At 38.0% G+C, this 15,509-nt stretch overlaps 1 protein-coding gene across 1 annotated transcript in view; it reads left to right on the top strand.

Annotated features, from left to right (window-relative positions):
* The window catches only part of LOC131062829 (uncharacterized), a 210,833-nt gene that overhangs the window by 122,331 nt on the left and 72,993 nt on the right, over positions 1-15,509 (top strand). Inside the window, exons 3-5 of the mRNA XM_057996571.1 lie at positions 10,271-10,312; positions 10,475-10,543; positions 10,695-10,886. Of these exons, the coding sequence (XP_057852554.1) occupies positions 10,271-10,312; positions 10,475-10,543; positions 10,695-10,886 (303 nt within the window). The remainder of the gene's footprint in view (positions 1-10,270; positions 10,313-10,474; positions 10,544-10,694; positions 10,887-15,509) is intronic.

The following is a 15,509-nucleotide window of genomic DNA, read 5'->3' as shown; positions in this document are numbered from 1 at the left end:
GCTCCAAACACCAAAAAGACTAAGATATGCACTGAAATTATGGTAGATTACAGCACACAGCTAGGTACTATATTTCAAGTACGAAACTGGAAAGCACTAGGGAGTCGCACTCCGAAGCCTCAAAGTTCTGACGCCAATCCGACAGCATAACAATGCAAATTTTCAAGATGTCCAGAATGAGAGGCCAAGGCTCATATTTATAACTTCACGCCTTCCCAAATGCAAATGCAAATGGCGCCAAACTTCTTTCAAATTCAACTTCATTTCACCTTATGTCTCCCCACTAACTTGGCGCCCGCTTACCTTTCCTAGGTAAGTTTGAACTTCCTCATGGTGGCGTCATATTTGCAATAATAACATTAGACCAAAGATGTTTTAGTCCTCTAAATGGCCACCACAAATTCGCCCTCTGACTTAGGAGATAATCAAATGAATATTACTTAATTATTTTTTCCTAAGTCATCTTCACAATTAATTAGTAACTGCAAATATTTAAATATTAAACCTTTGACAAGGATATAATTTTTAATTAAATTACTTATGACTCCCATACTGATCATTAACAGAAACCAGGATGAAGCGGAGTGAAGAAGAGGAAAGAACTGCTGCAAGACCAGGACCCTGTCCACTGCCAAAAATAGAAATACTCCATACTGCCACTTACTAAAAATATTAAGTCATGAACTACTGCTCTGAAAAGAATGATCTTTGCACCCAGTGAAAGAGCATGGAAAGCTCAGTAGGACAATATCATCAAAACAACCAACCCCTAACTTACTAAAAATAGTAAGTTCTCGCCTCATCAATGTTTGAAATCCTAATTCTTCATTCCACATAGCCTACGGGTCTTAGGAATAGGCCAATGGACCCCTGGAAGTATATCATTGAGAAGGGGACATTACAGTCCACCCTCCCCAAAATTGCTTGTCCTCAAGCAACTGTAAGGCTGGATGCAGTAAAATTTCCTCATTTTCCCATGTAGCATCCTTTGCTGGCAAATTTTTCCATTTGATCAAATATTCCTTGATCACCCTTCTCCTCAAAGAACGTTCCCTGAAATCAAGGATAGCTTCAGGAACCAAAAATAGCTCTCCCTCCTCATCAAGTGGGGGTAACTCAGCTGAAGCAACAACATTGTGTCCCAAAGCCTTCTTGAGGCGTGACACATGAAATACATTATGAATCCTGCTGCTTGCCGGTAATTCCAGCTCATACGCCACTTCTCCAATTCTTTTGCTGACTCTGAAAGGCCCATAGAATCGTGGCTTCAATTTCTCAAGCACACTCTTCTTGAGAGTAGACTGTCTGTAGGGTTGGAGCCTCAAGTAAACCATGTCGCCCACCTCAAAGGTGCGCTCTATTCGCTGCTGATCAGCATACAACTTCTGCTGATTTTGTGCATGCTGGAGATTGTCTCTCAGAATCCTCAGAATATCTTGACTCTGTTGCATCATATCCTTCGCCTGAGGGGTTCTGCTATCACCAAATACTAAGTCAGCGAAGCTAGGAGCTTCATAACCATACAGTGCCATGAATGGTGACATCCAGATGGACATGTGATAGGAAGAATTGTAGCAATACTCTCCCAGGTGAAGCCATCTCACCCATGCATTCTGCTGCTCCGAGACATAGTTTCTAAGATATCCTTCCAACCACTTATTCACTATCTCGGTCTGCCCATCAGTTTGTGGGTGATAACTTGTGCTTCGAGTGAGCATAGTACCACATAATCTGAAAATCTCCTGCCAAAAAGCACTTAGGAAGTTGCTGTCCCTATCACTCACAATGTTCTTTGGTAACCCATGTAACCTGAACACCTCTCAAAAGAACACTTCAGCAACCTGAGCTGCTGTAAAAGAGCTGGTGATGGCAAAAAAATGAGCAAACTTAGTTAGTCTGTCCACCACCACATAGATATTGTCCTTCCCTTGAGCCCGTGGCAACCCAGTGATGAAGTCCATGGAAATACTTTCCCACATTTTGAATTCATTTTTGATTGAGGTTGAGAGTCCTTGTTCGCTTGCAATTTCATTTGTGTTTTTCTTCACGATCCCGCCTTTGCTGTCATATATGATCTGCAAAAACAAAAAGAGATTAAATTAGGATTCTAACTTTAAGCTCGAATTTTGAAGGTTTTGACAATAAAATGAGTTCTGACTTTTGTTGTTTTCACTCCAATCCCTCAACATTTAAGTTTTCAACAGGCTGCAAGCACTTAGGAATTTGGGAAAACTTTTAGGGAAACTTGAAACACTCAAACTGATTTGAAGGTTTGGGACTGAAATTTGTCCTCGATTAACCTGAAAATGAACAACTTAGTCCCAAAATCTGTGAAATAAATGTTAAAATCAGACTTGAATATTGGAAAATGATGGGAAAATTTGACCAAGTTGTGAAAATCAGACTCATTTTCCTTGAAGACTCCATCCAAAAACTTGAAAAGCAGATTAAAAATTTCACAAATATGCCTCGAATCCTCATCAAAAGGCAAGGAAACAAACTGTAATACCCCTATCACCTTGAGAATTAGATAGAAAAGTTGGAAAGAATGTTGCTGGGGTCTGAAAATCTTCAATTTGCCTCCCCATCAATGCCTTAGAAACCTTCAAACTGTTCTTGAAACTCTGAAAAAAGGTCTTAGAAAATTTGAAATATTTTGCTCTCCAAATACCTTGCTCTACTAAATGCGAAATGTTTGAATGAGAGAATGAACGATTAATTCATTAAAAGGAAAAACCTTCAAGGAGTTCGAATTTTTCATTTAGAAACCCAGTCAGCCTTTCCAAATTTGAATTTAGCTTGTTTCTATTCTTCCCACATTCATTGAACTTAGTCACAAGTTGAGTTGATCATGTTTCCTTGTTGAGTTCAGCCTTCTTGGGAAGTTTCTAATTTCAATTTTCAGTTAACTTATGAATCGAACTTCAGCTTCTTTCTTTCAAAAAATTGAACTCAATATTTCTTTCTAAAATTGGTTTTGATGGAATCTTTTGCTCTCCAAATCGGACTTCATGAAAATCTTTCCTAGTGCTGGCGAATTTTAATAGTTTCCTTCCTAGCCAAAATCGGACTTTGAGGATATCTTTCCTCTTCAAAAATCGGACTTTACAAAATTCCTTCCCAATAAGGGCGGACTTTGCTAAAAGCTTTCCCTCAATCCAAATCGGACTTTGTCAAGTCTTTTCCCTTCCAAGGCGGACTTTGCCAAACATTTTCCTCTTGTTGGTAGACTTGGTGAATGATTTTCCTAATCAAGGTGGACCTTGAAGATTATCTTCCTTCTCAAATCAGACTTTGTGAATGTTGGCATTTGTGCTGAGTATGTTGACATGATGATATTATGTTGTCATTGATGTCAATATGATTGAAGAGTGAACCAGCAATATGCTGAAATGTGAACCGGTACAATGTGGTGAACTGGTATATGTGCAAAGAAGTGAACAGGTATATTGAAGCCAAACAGTTGGCAAAGTGAACTGGTATAATGATATAAACCGGTATATTGAGCAATAGGTGAAGTGGTATGTTTGTCCAAGAGAACCGGTTGGTATGGCTTAATATGGTATGACTACCGGTTGGTAGTCTTAGCTTAAGGGTTTCCGGTTGAAGTGTTCCAAGCCCGTGTGACTCAACTGATGACATTGTGTGATGAGTTAGCATTGTAATGAAGTTCCGATTGTGTTGCCACGTCAGCTTGAGCGCGTGAAGGATCTTGCATGAAGGAGATCGATCCTATCTACCTCGGGAATATGCGAAATCTCTGTAAATGGTGGAGAACGTGTGATGGGTTACAAGCCACCATGAAAGTGGTGAAGAATGAACGACGGAGAATGTCTTGGGATATGTTCAAGACTTTTGTATTCAAATGCAAAGTGTTCAATGGCCAGGATTGAACCGCCTGAATTGCTTAACCTAAATGTTTAGGGTTTAGGGTTTATGTTACCGACCTATCTGTTTCCTATAAGGTCGATGTTGTGTTTCTTTCTGAGGTTGTTGACAAATGGTGTGTGTGTATCTAAGTGAAAAGATACGTGATTCTTGCCAGACCAGATGAGATAAGAGGATTGATTCCTGCATTGTGTGTGTGCAGAAGGAAGGAACTTAAGTGGATTTGCATTAGGCATTGAGTGCTATTATCAGATCATTGTAATACCTGTTGATCTTTAACCACTTCAACAGTTGGAAAATCCCTTAATCGGGTAGCTTTAATCAGCTTGCTGTAAATCCTTTAACAGGGTGACTCAAACTAATTGAGTTCTTGAAATCCTCTAACAAGGTAACCTTTAACAGGGTTTAACCCTTAACCGGGTGATCCCTAACAGGATTGGTTCCTAGCAGAACCTGTTGTAACAGTCTTTAACCGGACTAGGCTCCTAACAGAGCGGACTTCTAAAGAGTTCAAAAGCAGCTTGTGGGTATTCATCCCCACCATGGTTTTTCCCAGTTGGGTTTTCACGTGAAAAATCAGTGTGTCATGTGTAGTATTTTTCATGTGATGATTTATGTGATTTGTGTCTGAAGGTAAATCATGCTGAGCTAGCTGTTATTATATTTCTGATGATAGATTACCTATTCAAGCATAAGGGTGAAATGGAAGTGTAGTATTAAGTTGAGTGGAAAACTAAGTGATTAACCGATTAACACTTGTTACAGTCATTCCTAGCCTTACCGGTTACATTCTGTTTCAGACCGGCTTTACTGTCTATCAGACATTTGTAGTGTTTGCAGTCAAACCGGTTCGGGAAAAGTTTTTGTGACTGTACTGATTCACCCCCCCCTCTCAATACCGGTTTGGTACTTATTGTTCATCATTGAGTTATCAGTGAAAACTTTTCCTTGCTGCTGGGTGGACTTGACAGTTTTCTTTCCTAGTTTGTGGCAGAGTTGAGCAAAATGTTTCCTCTTTGCAAATCGGACTTAGCAACAATCTTTCCAAGGCTGGGCGGACTTTGAGAACTCCTTTCCTCTTCAAAATTGGACTTTTTGAGAATGTTTCCTCCTCTCATAAAATCATTCCTCATTGCTGATCGGAGTTTGAGCAAAATTCTTTTCCTTACCATGGCGGATTTCATGAAAACTTTTCCTTGTTCAAATCGGACTTTGTGAAAACTTTTCCTTGCCATGATTAGGAGTTTGAAAATTATTTCCTTCATCATGCTTGCGAATCTCCTCAACTCTCCACAAATTTAGGAGATTGATGCCCTTTGAATCAAATTCGAATTTCTGATGAGAATTTCTCATTATTTTCAACCTGGAGACACAAAACTTCATGATCTTTAGCAAGCCAACTAAACCCTAGATCCCCTTTCCAAAAATAGAAAAAAAAAAGATTCCCTAAAAAATAGTAAAAACTTTCTAAAAATAGCCATTTTGGGGATCGGTCCCAAAGTACCAAAAAAAACTTCCTAAGAAATAGGAAAAAGCAGAAAAAGAAAACTTTCCAAAAATAGAAAGTTGTCCAATTTGGCTCAAATCAATTCGTTCTTCGTCCTTTGGGCTCTCTAAGCACTTTGATGGTGTCTAAACACTGTTTCGATCATGACCACCTATTCAAGTTGACGACCTCTCACTGACTTTGGTGCCATGAAATTGCAACGCTCTGACAAAACCCTAAAAATCAAAAGCAAGGAGGGTCCCCATTTGCAATGGGGCGATGTGTGAAAAAGGTCACAACATCTGGCAACTCCACATGGTGAATGTTCTTGAATATTCCTAAGATAAAACCCATTCCAAACCCGGAATCTCAGATTAATTTTAACAATCTTACCTGCCAGCTAAGAAAGGTACTCAAAAAGGAAGAGGAATCCTAAATTGTATCAAGACACCTTATCCTTTAATTACAAGTGTGTGCAAATGCATTCATTTCCATCTCATAAGAACAAGATGACCCTTTGGTTCCATCATGCCAAGTTGCGTAATTTGTCATAACTCCAAAAGCATCCTTGGATAGAGCCTCGCTGCTAGCGAGTGTTTCATAGCCCCGATGAGGTTATTGCTATAATCTCACGAAGATTTCTCTATTTCCGGCAATTTATTTTTTTCTTTTTGAGTTTACACCTGTAGAGATTTCCGCACACCCAAAGCCAAGTATTTTGATCTCATTTTTTTCATTTTTCTCCTTTTGATTTTCTTTTCTTTTCACATATTTCCACATTCTTGCTTGTAGGCAATGAAGCTCACATGGGCTTGAGCATTATAGTGGTGCTGAAGTAAGACCTCTAGTGATTTTTTGTTGTTTCGCCATGACTTCACCTAAGAAACCATAATGACTCAGAGAATTTATTAGGTGGGTAAGATATAATAATCATAAGATTCAATGTCAAGACACAATAGACGACTCCCTTCCTAGTCAAGTACTAATCTTTTACTTTGAGATACTTTAGAAAGAATTAATCTAGGACTCGAAGACTCTTCACAAGCATTTACCAGAAGAATAGTGCGTGGAAATAACATCACCTTTCTTGTCAACTGCATCCCTCTTATTGAAAGCGAAACAAGATAGGAAAGACAACTAATCTAAGAAAAAAAAGACAACTAATCTAAGAAAACAAAGACAACTAATCTAAGGACCCTATTCTAACAATGTACAAACGAGTCCTAGCAAGGAACTCAGGGTAGGAAATAACGTTTCAGAAATTGCTTGTTGACGGGCAACGAGACGTCCTCTCCTTTCAATGTTTTTAGTTTAAATGCATTCTCCTCCAGTATCTCAGAAATCTGGTACGATCCCTTCCATAGGTTGTCAAAATTGTCATGATCTCCCCTCCGTTCATGGGCTTTGTCCCGATAAAGGACTAGATCAGAGATCTTAAAGGACTTAGTTGTAGCACGTTTGTCAAACCATTGTTTAAATCTGATAGCTTTAAACCATTGTTTGACAACCCCTTGATGTTTGGCAAAATTTTCGAGAGCTTGGTCTCTCTGTTCTTCCAATAGTAATAGTTGTGAAAGACTAATTTGAACTCTATCTTCTGGATCCAAGTATTCTTGCATGAACTTCAATGTTGGGATCCTCAATTGAATGGGAAAGACTGGGTCTTGTCCATAAACTAAGTGATATGGGGAGGTTCCCAATGACTTCTTAGCTCTTGTTTTGTCTGCCCATAGAGCAAACCTAAGATGGGTATGCCAGTCTCTTGGATTCTTTTCCAACAATTTCTTAACTACATTAAGCAAATTCTTATTTGTTGACTTTGCCAACCCATTACCCTGGGAATAATAATTTGATGAAAACTTCAAGGTGATCCCGTAGTCGAATGCCCAGTTGGAAAACTTTAGAGAAGTGAAGCAAAACCATTATCACACACTAAAGCATTAGGACAACTGAACCTAGTGATAATGTTCTCTTCTAAGAATTTGATCACCACATTTGTCGTGCAATTCTTTAATGCTTGGGCTTCAAACCATCTGGTGTAGTAGTCAGTTGCAGTCAAAATGTATCTATGTTATGCCGATGAAGGTGGATTTATCATACCGATGAAATCAAGTCCCCACATTGCGAATGGCCTCAATTCTGTGATTGGTTGAAGTGGCATAGCAGGATTCTTTTCACGAATTGCAGTAACTTGGCAGGTGTGACAAGTTTTGACATGCTCATATGTATCTTTGAAAACAGAGGGCCAATAGTACCCTTAGAATTTGGTAAGCTGTTGCCTGACTTCCTCCGTGGCCTGTTCCAAATTTAGAGTGAAAATGATCTATAATTCTTTTGGCTTCATCTTTTCCAACACACCTCAGACAGATTCCTTCGTGATTCTTTCTGTAAAGCATTGACTCTTGAAGCATATAGCGTTGGCACTTAAGCCTGACAGCTCGTTTCTGTGCTGGATTCATTTGTGTAGGATACTTGTGATTTAATAGGTATGAAGTGATATCATAATACCACTCCTTTGGGGAGGTGTCGATCAATACATACGTTTGTTGTACTAGGCCGGGTCCTTCAATGGCCAAGTTAAAGCTTGCCCACAGACTAGCTTCATTGGCTGTAATTCAACATCATATTCCTGGATAGTGGCGACCCACTTTCCTCTTCTCTCCCCTAGCTCATTCTGCATCAGGGGTGTTTTAACAACTGTATCGGGAACGATGGCAAAGACTTTACTCCTCAGGATGTAGTGTCTGGATTTTTTCATAGCCTTCACCAATGCATAGGCCTACTTTTCTATATTGTAATACCTCAACTCTGCATCCTTGAGTGGTGAGCTCATGAAAGCTATGGGGTGCTCATCCTTCTCTTCTGTAAAGAAATAATAATACAAATGATAATGCATACCAGACACGGTAGTAAAATATATCTTTATTCGCACATGCAATTATTACAGAGAAGAAGATCATAGATGGTCGGCCAAGGATTACAATTGACTTGACTATTCCATACCACCTTCCTGGGCAGTACACAACATATTTAAAGAACCTAACGGTTGCCGAGAGGAACACAACTACCAAGCAACTGACACATTAACTACCCAAGAGTGACAACCCACTTAATACAAACAATTAATACATTGGTAGATAACAAATATTATCAAATATAATGATATTCATTTTATGCCAACTACAGAAAGAAGTCCAATTACCCATCTATCACATCAAGCTCTAGCAATACTAAAACTTAAATGAAGTCACACTGACATCTATCTCAAAAAAATGAATAAATCTGAGGAGTTTTCGTCTTTGAAACCAATTACTCCAAAGGGTTTTCATCCTCAAGAATCCTGGGAAGAACTCAAGTTCATTCTAACAGCATAGTGATATCGAATTGACAAGTCTTCTTCAAAATGAGCCCTCAACCTCCTTATATAGCTTTTTGGACAGAAATACTCAATTTGAAAATATAATAAATCTCTTTTTCCTCTCACAGACCTTTTAGAAAAATAAATATTACTTTTCATTAGAAAAGACCCCCAAGCCTAGATGTCCAACTTAATACCTTTCCAATGAGCTATTACACTAAGTTGTTCTTTTAATATTTCCCAAAATTAGACAACTTAAGTGAATTAGTTAAATAATAACTCAATTGCTCACCCAAGCTGCGAAAAACATTAAAATTGCATCGGAAACAAACTTTGATCAGACCGAGATGATATTGAAGATGTAGGATGATTATTAGAGCCAACTAGATGACAAAAATAGATGGCTTCTTTAAGAAGTTTGGAGAACACCTTAAGTGTTGAAAATCACTTCTTAAAGTGTCATATTGATCTATATTGCTAACTGAGCTCGTTGCCAAGAACCAAAGTCATTGCTAAATGCTAACCAACCCAAAGCACTCCTGGAAGTTTGCAGGAGTCCCCAACACACACCAAACTACATATGGAAAATCTTGGAAACTGGAAAATGCTCACAAATCAATATTGCTAAACATGGGGACATTACAGATTGATAGCTACACATGCCATCATTGTGATTACAACTATAAAGAAGTTAATGGAAAGGAAGTCAGAATATTGACATTGTTGTTACCCATCAACTTTCTGGGCAAATGAGTTAAAAATAGGCAGTGAGAAAAGCTATAATACCGTAAAAAATGAACAGAAAATCCGTCTGGTGCAAGATGTTTTACAAATTGGTTAAAAACTTCATTAGCAGTCCTTATTTTTCTCTATATGCAAATAGAAAGCTCAAAAATTGGGCCGTGATTGAAATATACACAATAGATGCAAGATGCCACACTTTGCTCAACTTTTAAAATAATCTGCAATCATAATATCCATACTTACCTCATTAAATTATCTAAAACATTATAGATGCATTTTGTTGCAACATAATATGTAGCTGTTCTCTTTGTAGAACCATAAATTTGCTTTGGATTTGCAAAGAAAGCTAAAATGTGATCATGATTACAAGTCACTAAGACAAATGTAAGTCAGTCTCCTTGGTTGCAAATACCCAAAATTAACCAAATAAAATCTCATACATGCTCAGCAGAGAGGATACAGATGTTGAAATGAATTTTTTATATATTGTTTAAAATTTGTCTACTAAAATATGGTGAAATGCACAAGACAAGAAAGTGTGGTTGGTATAACTCCAGTGTACCCTAATATTCAATAACCTTATAAAGGATACCCTTGGGGTAGGGCTACACCATATAATGCTTTTTAACAAAAGAATCATTCCACAGTATTTTGTTTCTATTGGAGCTGAACCAACCACCAAACTTCAGTATTTTTCGTCTCAAAATTTCATACTCAGATAATCATTCACATTTGCCATAGAGTAAAATTTACAGGTTCTTGCATCTTGAAATTTTTTTTTTCACTTTTTGCAGGTGTCTTTTCGCTTAATAATACCTTGCTTCCTTATGTCAAAGGTAAAACTATCAAACTCAATGTGACATGTTCATATCTACCATATAGACATTAATAGTCGCTGCAAATATTTGAGATATTTAGTTTGCTTCCATCTTTTTTACGTGCTATATATAAAGTTTTTTGTCAATTAAAATTTGTTAGAATCGCTTGCTTTCATGTAGGTCTCCAGAACACTTGCATTTCAACATCAAGGAAATATTCTTATAATTCCATTTATTGGTATAATTGAAGTAAGTTCTTTTTGAATATTTAATGAATACATGATTTTCCATATCTTTGACGTTGTTATGATTAATTTTTTCAATGTAAAGAAATTAGAAGTTTTTTGATATCTATAAAATTGTGTGCTGTCATTTTATTATTTTTTGTTGAAGAAAACAGATATTTGTGGGAGCAATGTTGGGTAAGGCAGCAATCAGATTCATAAGAAAGGATACCTATCTAAAGCGAGTTAATGCTTCAAATGACCCCTCAAGTATAGAAGATCTTACTGCAGAAGATATTAAATTGGCCAAGAACGATGCCCTTGTCATTGCAGCTTGTGCATTTGGCAACACTGTTACCCTCCCATTGGTAAATCTTCCAATATCTGGTTAGTTGTATTCAGGATTGGTCTAGTATTCATTATTTATTTTGAACACATTCACTTATTTGTATGGAATTCCTTTGACTATTATTTAATTATTTTAGGAGCTTGAAATAGAACATACACAAAAAATTCACATCCTTTGGTTGCTGGGTTCATTTTTATTGTTTTGGCTGTTCAGTAATGTAACCCATTGTAGTTTTTTGGACAAACATTAGTTGATGTTTGTTGACGTGTCTAAAGTTGCGGAACTACGACCTCATCCGGCCAACGCAGAATAGAATGCTAAGTATCCTATCCTCTCTTGAGATAAGGGAATCCCTAATGCTGTGTTAAATTGATCAATGGGGATGACCTCAATGTTTTGGTTGTCAGGTCTTGACTGCAGGATAGCTTAGTAGTTGATGTGTTTTGCTGGAAACCCAAAGGGGACTTACGGTTCGACGTTATTGGTTTCGCACAGGTTCCCTAGAATCTTAGATTCCTATTTCATCCAATTTGCTTCTAATTGATGCTACTTCAGCTTGACTTGCGGGCTTCTTTTAATAAAAGAGGGAAAAAAAGTGGGGGATAAGGATAAAGAGTAAATAAGAACAGCTAGCTAATTTAACTAAGACAACATATTTGAACACATAGACGGAAGTCTTAAAATAACTAGAAATTACTTTGCCAGCTAATTAGCACAATTAGGTAAAAACCAGTGCAATCATCTAGGGATTTTGAATTTTCAAGCTACTAAATACAAACGATGGACTCTTACACCCATTCATCCAAATCTAATAACCGAACTTAGCACAAAAATGGGCTCAAACTAACCATGCAGAGGGAATAATAATCAACTATTTCCTAATGGTATGAACCAAGATTTCCATCAAATACATGCATAAATAAACTGTCCGAAAATAAATACAGTTGCAGAAATATAAAATAGATGGAGAAGAGGACCATGCACTCACAGTAAAAAAGACACAGCTTTAACATCCATTAAATTCTATATATATTTTGCGAGAGTTTTTGCAACAATCTTTAACTTTTTGCCTGAAATAAAGGAGAAACTAACTCCTTTATATAGAGTTCTCAAAACGGATGAACAACCAAGATTAAACTTAGACAAGTGGGCCAGATTCATCCTCTATCAAAACTGTCCATACCCATAAATGGGAGGCAAAATATCAACAACAACAAAAGGGGGAAACAATAACTACCAAAAAGGTAATCAATAACTACCCAATAAAAGTGCTCCAAAAAGTGCACATGCACGGAGCTCAAAATTTACAACAGCTTTGGTAGTCAGGAAAGAACTTTATGTCTGAAAAAGTGCATTTTAAGATTTAAAAAGGAACATATACTTTAGGAAAGCACTTTTTCTTTCTCTGCTGTGGACCCTTTTTCCAAAAATTCAGCCTCGCCGTGCAAATACTCCTTCCAGATGTCCCGACCTGCTGTACGCTCTGCTTGAACGTAATCCTGAAATCTGATGCATAGTTGGAACAACACCATGCTTGGGGGCATAGGAGGATGGCGTATTTTGTATTGCATACCCTTTAGGTTTCTATCTACATGTTTCAATCCATCCTTCTAGTCGGATTGATGAGCCTCAAAACTTAATATGTCCGCATGCAGACCACTGGCAAATTCGAGGTCCTCTATGGAGTATGCTACCTTATCAATTCTCAGCCTATCCTCCCATCTTGGTTGTACTTCATTATCGGACATGGTATTCTTCCAGCCAAGGACCATTGATCTGAGGATCTTTCCACCAAGATCCCTCATGTTTGACAAAATTTCCTCGCACTCCTCTTGCTCTTTATTAATGGTATCTTTCGTATCATTTTTCATGTTGGCAGTCTAGTACCACTCCTTGAAAGTGCTGATATCATAGGGATCCAGGATGGTAGGCAATGTGGGAATTTGCGTGTGGGTCCAGAAAGGAGCCCTTATGAGGGGAAGAATCACACCAACCACCTCATGGACCTTGAAACATTCCCTCTTCACTTCAAACATCTTGACGTGAATGGTCTCTCAGTGGTGGGCCATTTCCTTCACATCTTCAATGATCCGTTCTCCCTTTTCTTTAATGTCTCGAATCCATTCCTTGACGGCCTTGGCTTTATCACGCACTCCTTCAAACTCGGTTGTAGTCCTTTGTGCCAATGCCAATGGGGGAACATGGGATTTAGCAACATGTTGCAACGGTTTCAACAGGTGATCAATGTACCCCTCAGCTTGCTCAACACGAGCTCGGTACACGTCTCTCTCAACGGTCATTTCGTCGAGCTGTCTGAGCATATTCTGCACGGAATCTTTGAACTCTTCCCTTTCCATCTCTTTGGTGGCTCGCCCTATTGGGATGGTCGCACTACTATAATCAGCTAATGCAATCTGATCCGTTGGTTTGTCTGTAGGTGGGGTGGCAATATGAATGGTGCGGTTCCTTTGCTCATCCCTAGTGATCCTGGAGTAAATCTTGGGCTTTTTCTTACCTTTGGATTTTATTTCTCCTATGCGAGAGAAGATATCCTCCAAGTTAATAGGTGGCTTGACGTCTGCCTTTCGCTGTGCACGAGCAATTAGCCAGTCCTAAGGGATGGTCTGTCCAGATGTAATTGCCAAATTCCCACTCTGTCCCTTGGAGGCTTCAGCTGGCTCACTGCCTACCTGCAATTGATCGGTCATAGAAGGAACGAATGCATTATCCAATCCCTTAATTATGGTTGAGTTCTCTCCTACCTCGCTGAACAAGTGCCGGGTATCCTCCTGTGATGGTTGCTCTTCAGTTTTGTCGGGTTCCTGAGTCTCATCCTCCTTTTGGTCTCCCTCAACGGTGGTGTCATCCTTGCCATCGCCATTCAATTGCAATTCATGCCTACTTCCCTATGTGAGCTCATGCTTACCAGCCTTGTAATGTTCCTAGTTGGGGATTGGATTATATGGCGTTTAAGTCCTGCAGACATAGGTTAGTAGAACAACAATATGACAGATAATTAATCAAATGTATATATCTATTTATGTGTTTATATAAGAAAGAATGCTATACGCTATTCTACCTATTTAACAACAATGTTAACCAAGCTACCAAGGAAAGGTTACTATACTTAGTAGGACCCTACCTGGATTGACCCAACCCTCTATTGAGAAATATTTCTCAGTTGGGAACAACTCAGGATATTGCCCTCCTAAGGCCCCTATTTGGGATCTCTATTAATGAATGAAATCATTAATGTTCTCAAGCTTGGCAGGGATCCCACCCCTGCTCAAACTTCCCTATCTCTAACATATGCATATGATTCACCACTACAATATATATATTATCTCTAAGAAATGCACTACGAAACTCCCTCTGGATTCTTATACAAAATTTCAACGCAGTCACAGTAACCATGCTCTTAACTTTAGTGCGTAAGTTACCTGTTGATCTTTGTTGATAAATTTGCAGAATCTGGATATTTCGTATGTCTCTTCTCCTTCGTTATTTTTCTCTGGCGTTTGTTGGGTCTCAAATCAACAGATTGGATAGGTTCTAAGGAAATGCCAACTCCTATGATCAAACCCTCCAATTGACTTGGCCAACTTATAGAGTGAACCTATTTAGTTACTAACTCTCTCACTTTAGGCTCTACAGGACCTAGGGGGGTATACCTACTCACTAGTTGTTCCTTCAACTAATGCTTTTTATAGCAGATTTAGTGTCTTAATCTGATGTCTCCTAGTCTCAGAATGGCATAAGTTTCTTAAACAGACTGACTTCAGATGTGTGTATTGATCTATGTATCTTACAAAAGTATATATGTTACACTTTGGCTAAATTACCTTACTATACCTACTCTACTAATCCTAATGCTTAAAAGTAAAGGGTAATTGGGATGGTTAAAGGGTTTGTTTACAAATGATCAGTGCCTTTCCTCATATTTGGGCTACAGAGTCTTATATTTCTTTAGGACTTATTGTGTAAACTTATGAGACAGTTTTTAAACCCACCCCCTCTCGACGAGTCTGTCAGTTACTGTTTCTTATGAGCTCTACTTCAATGTCTATATTGTAAACCGCTTGGATGAATTTAACCCTAACTTTAAGAGACCATCCAAGGAAGAAATACAGGGAACAATTACAATTCACAAGTAAATCTTTTTTGATCCAAATCTACAATATGAAACACAAAATTTCACTGAAAGAACACAAATAACCTTATCTCCTTTAGATAATATCACAAGCAACTGCCTTCTGAAAATATGTTAACTCTCAAGACATATGAGAAAGAAAATGCAACTGGTAATTTTTGATAAAAAGTTTAAAAGTACAAAATTGCCTCCACCTCTTGTCTCTTTATCTTCTGTTTTTCTTCTCTCTTTACATTTTACATCACACATATATATGTGTTTGAATGGTTTTCATACCCCTTTGGGTGAAAAGACACCCCCCTTTTAAATAAAAATAATTCCAAATCCCGAAATTGCCTTAGTTTATGTAATTAATTGTCACTTTACAAGTTGTTTAGGCATATTAGAGGTATTTTAAGGCTATTTTATGGGTATATAATGGATAAATGGTCTTTAAATGATGTAAATACCCCCTTTGGTGCTTCACACTCCATTTTTTATGCCCATTATTGT

This window comes from Cryptomeria japonica, chromosome 10 (genome assembly GCF_030272615.1).
Source record: "Cryptomeria japonica chromosome 10, Sugi_1.0, whole genome shotgun sequence".
NCBI classification, from domain to species: Eukaryota; Viridiplantae; Streptophyta; class Pinopsida; order Cupressales; family Cupressaceae; genus Cryptomeria; species Cryptomeria japonica.
This window is presented reverse-complemented; position numbering and strand designations above follow the sequence as displayed.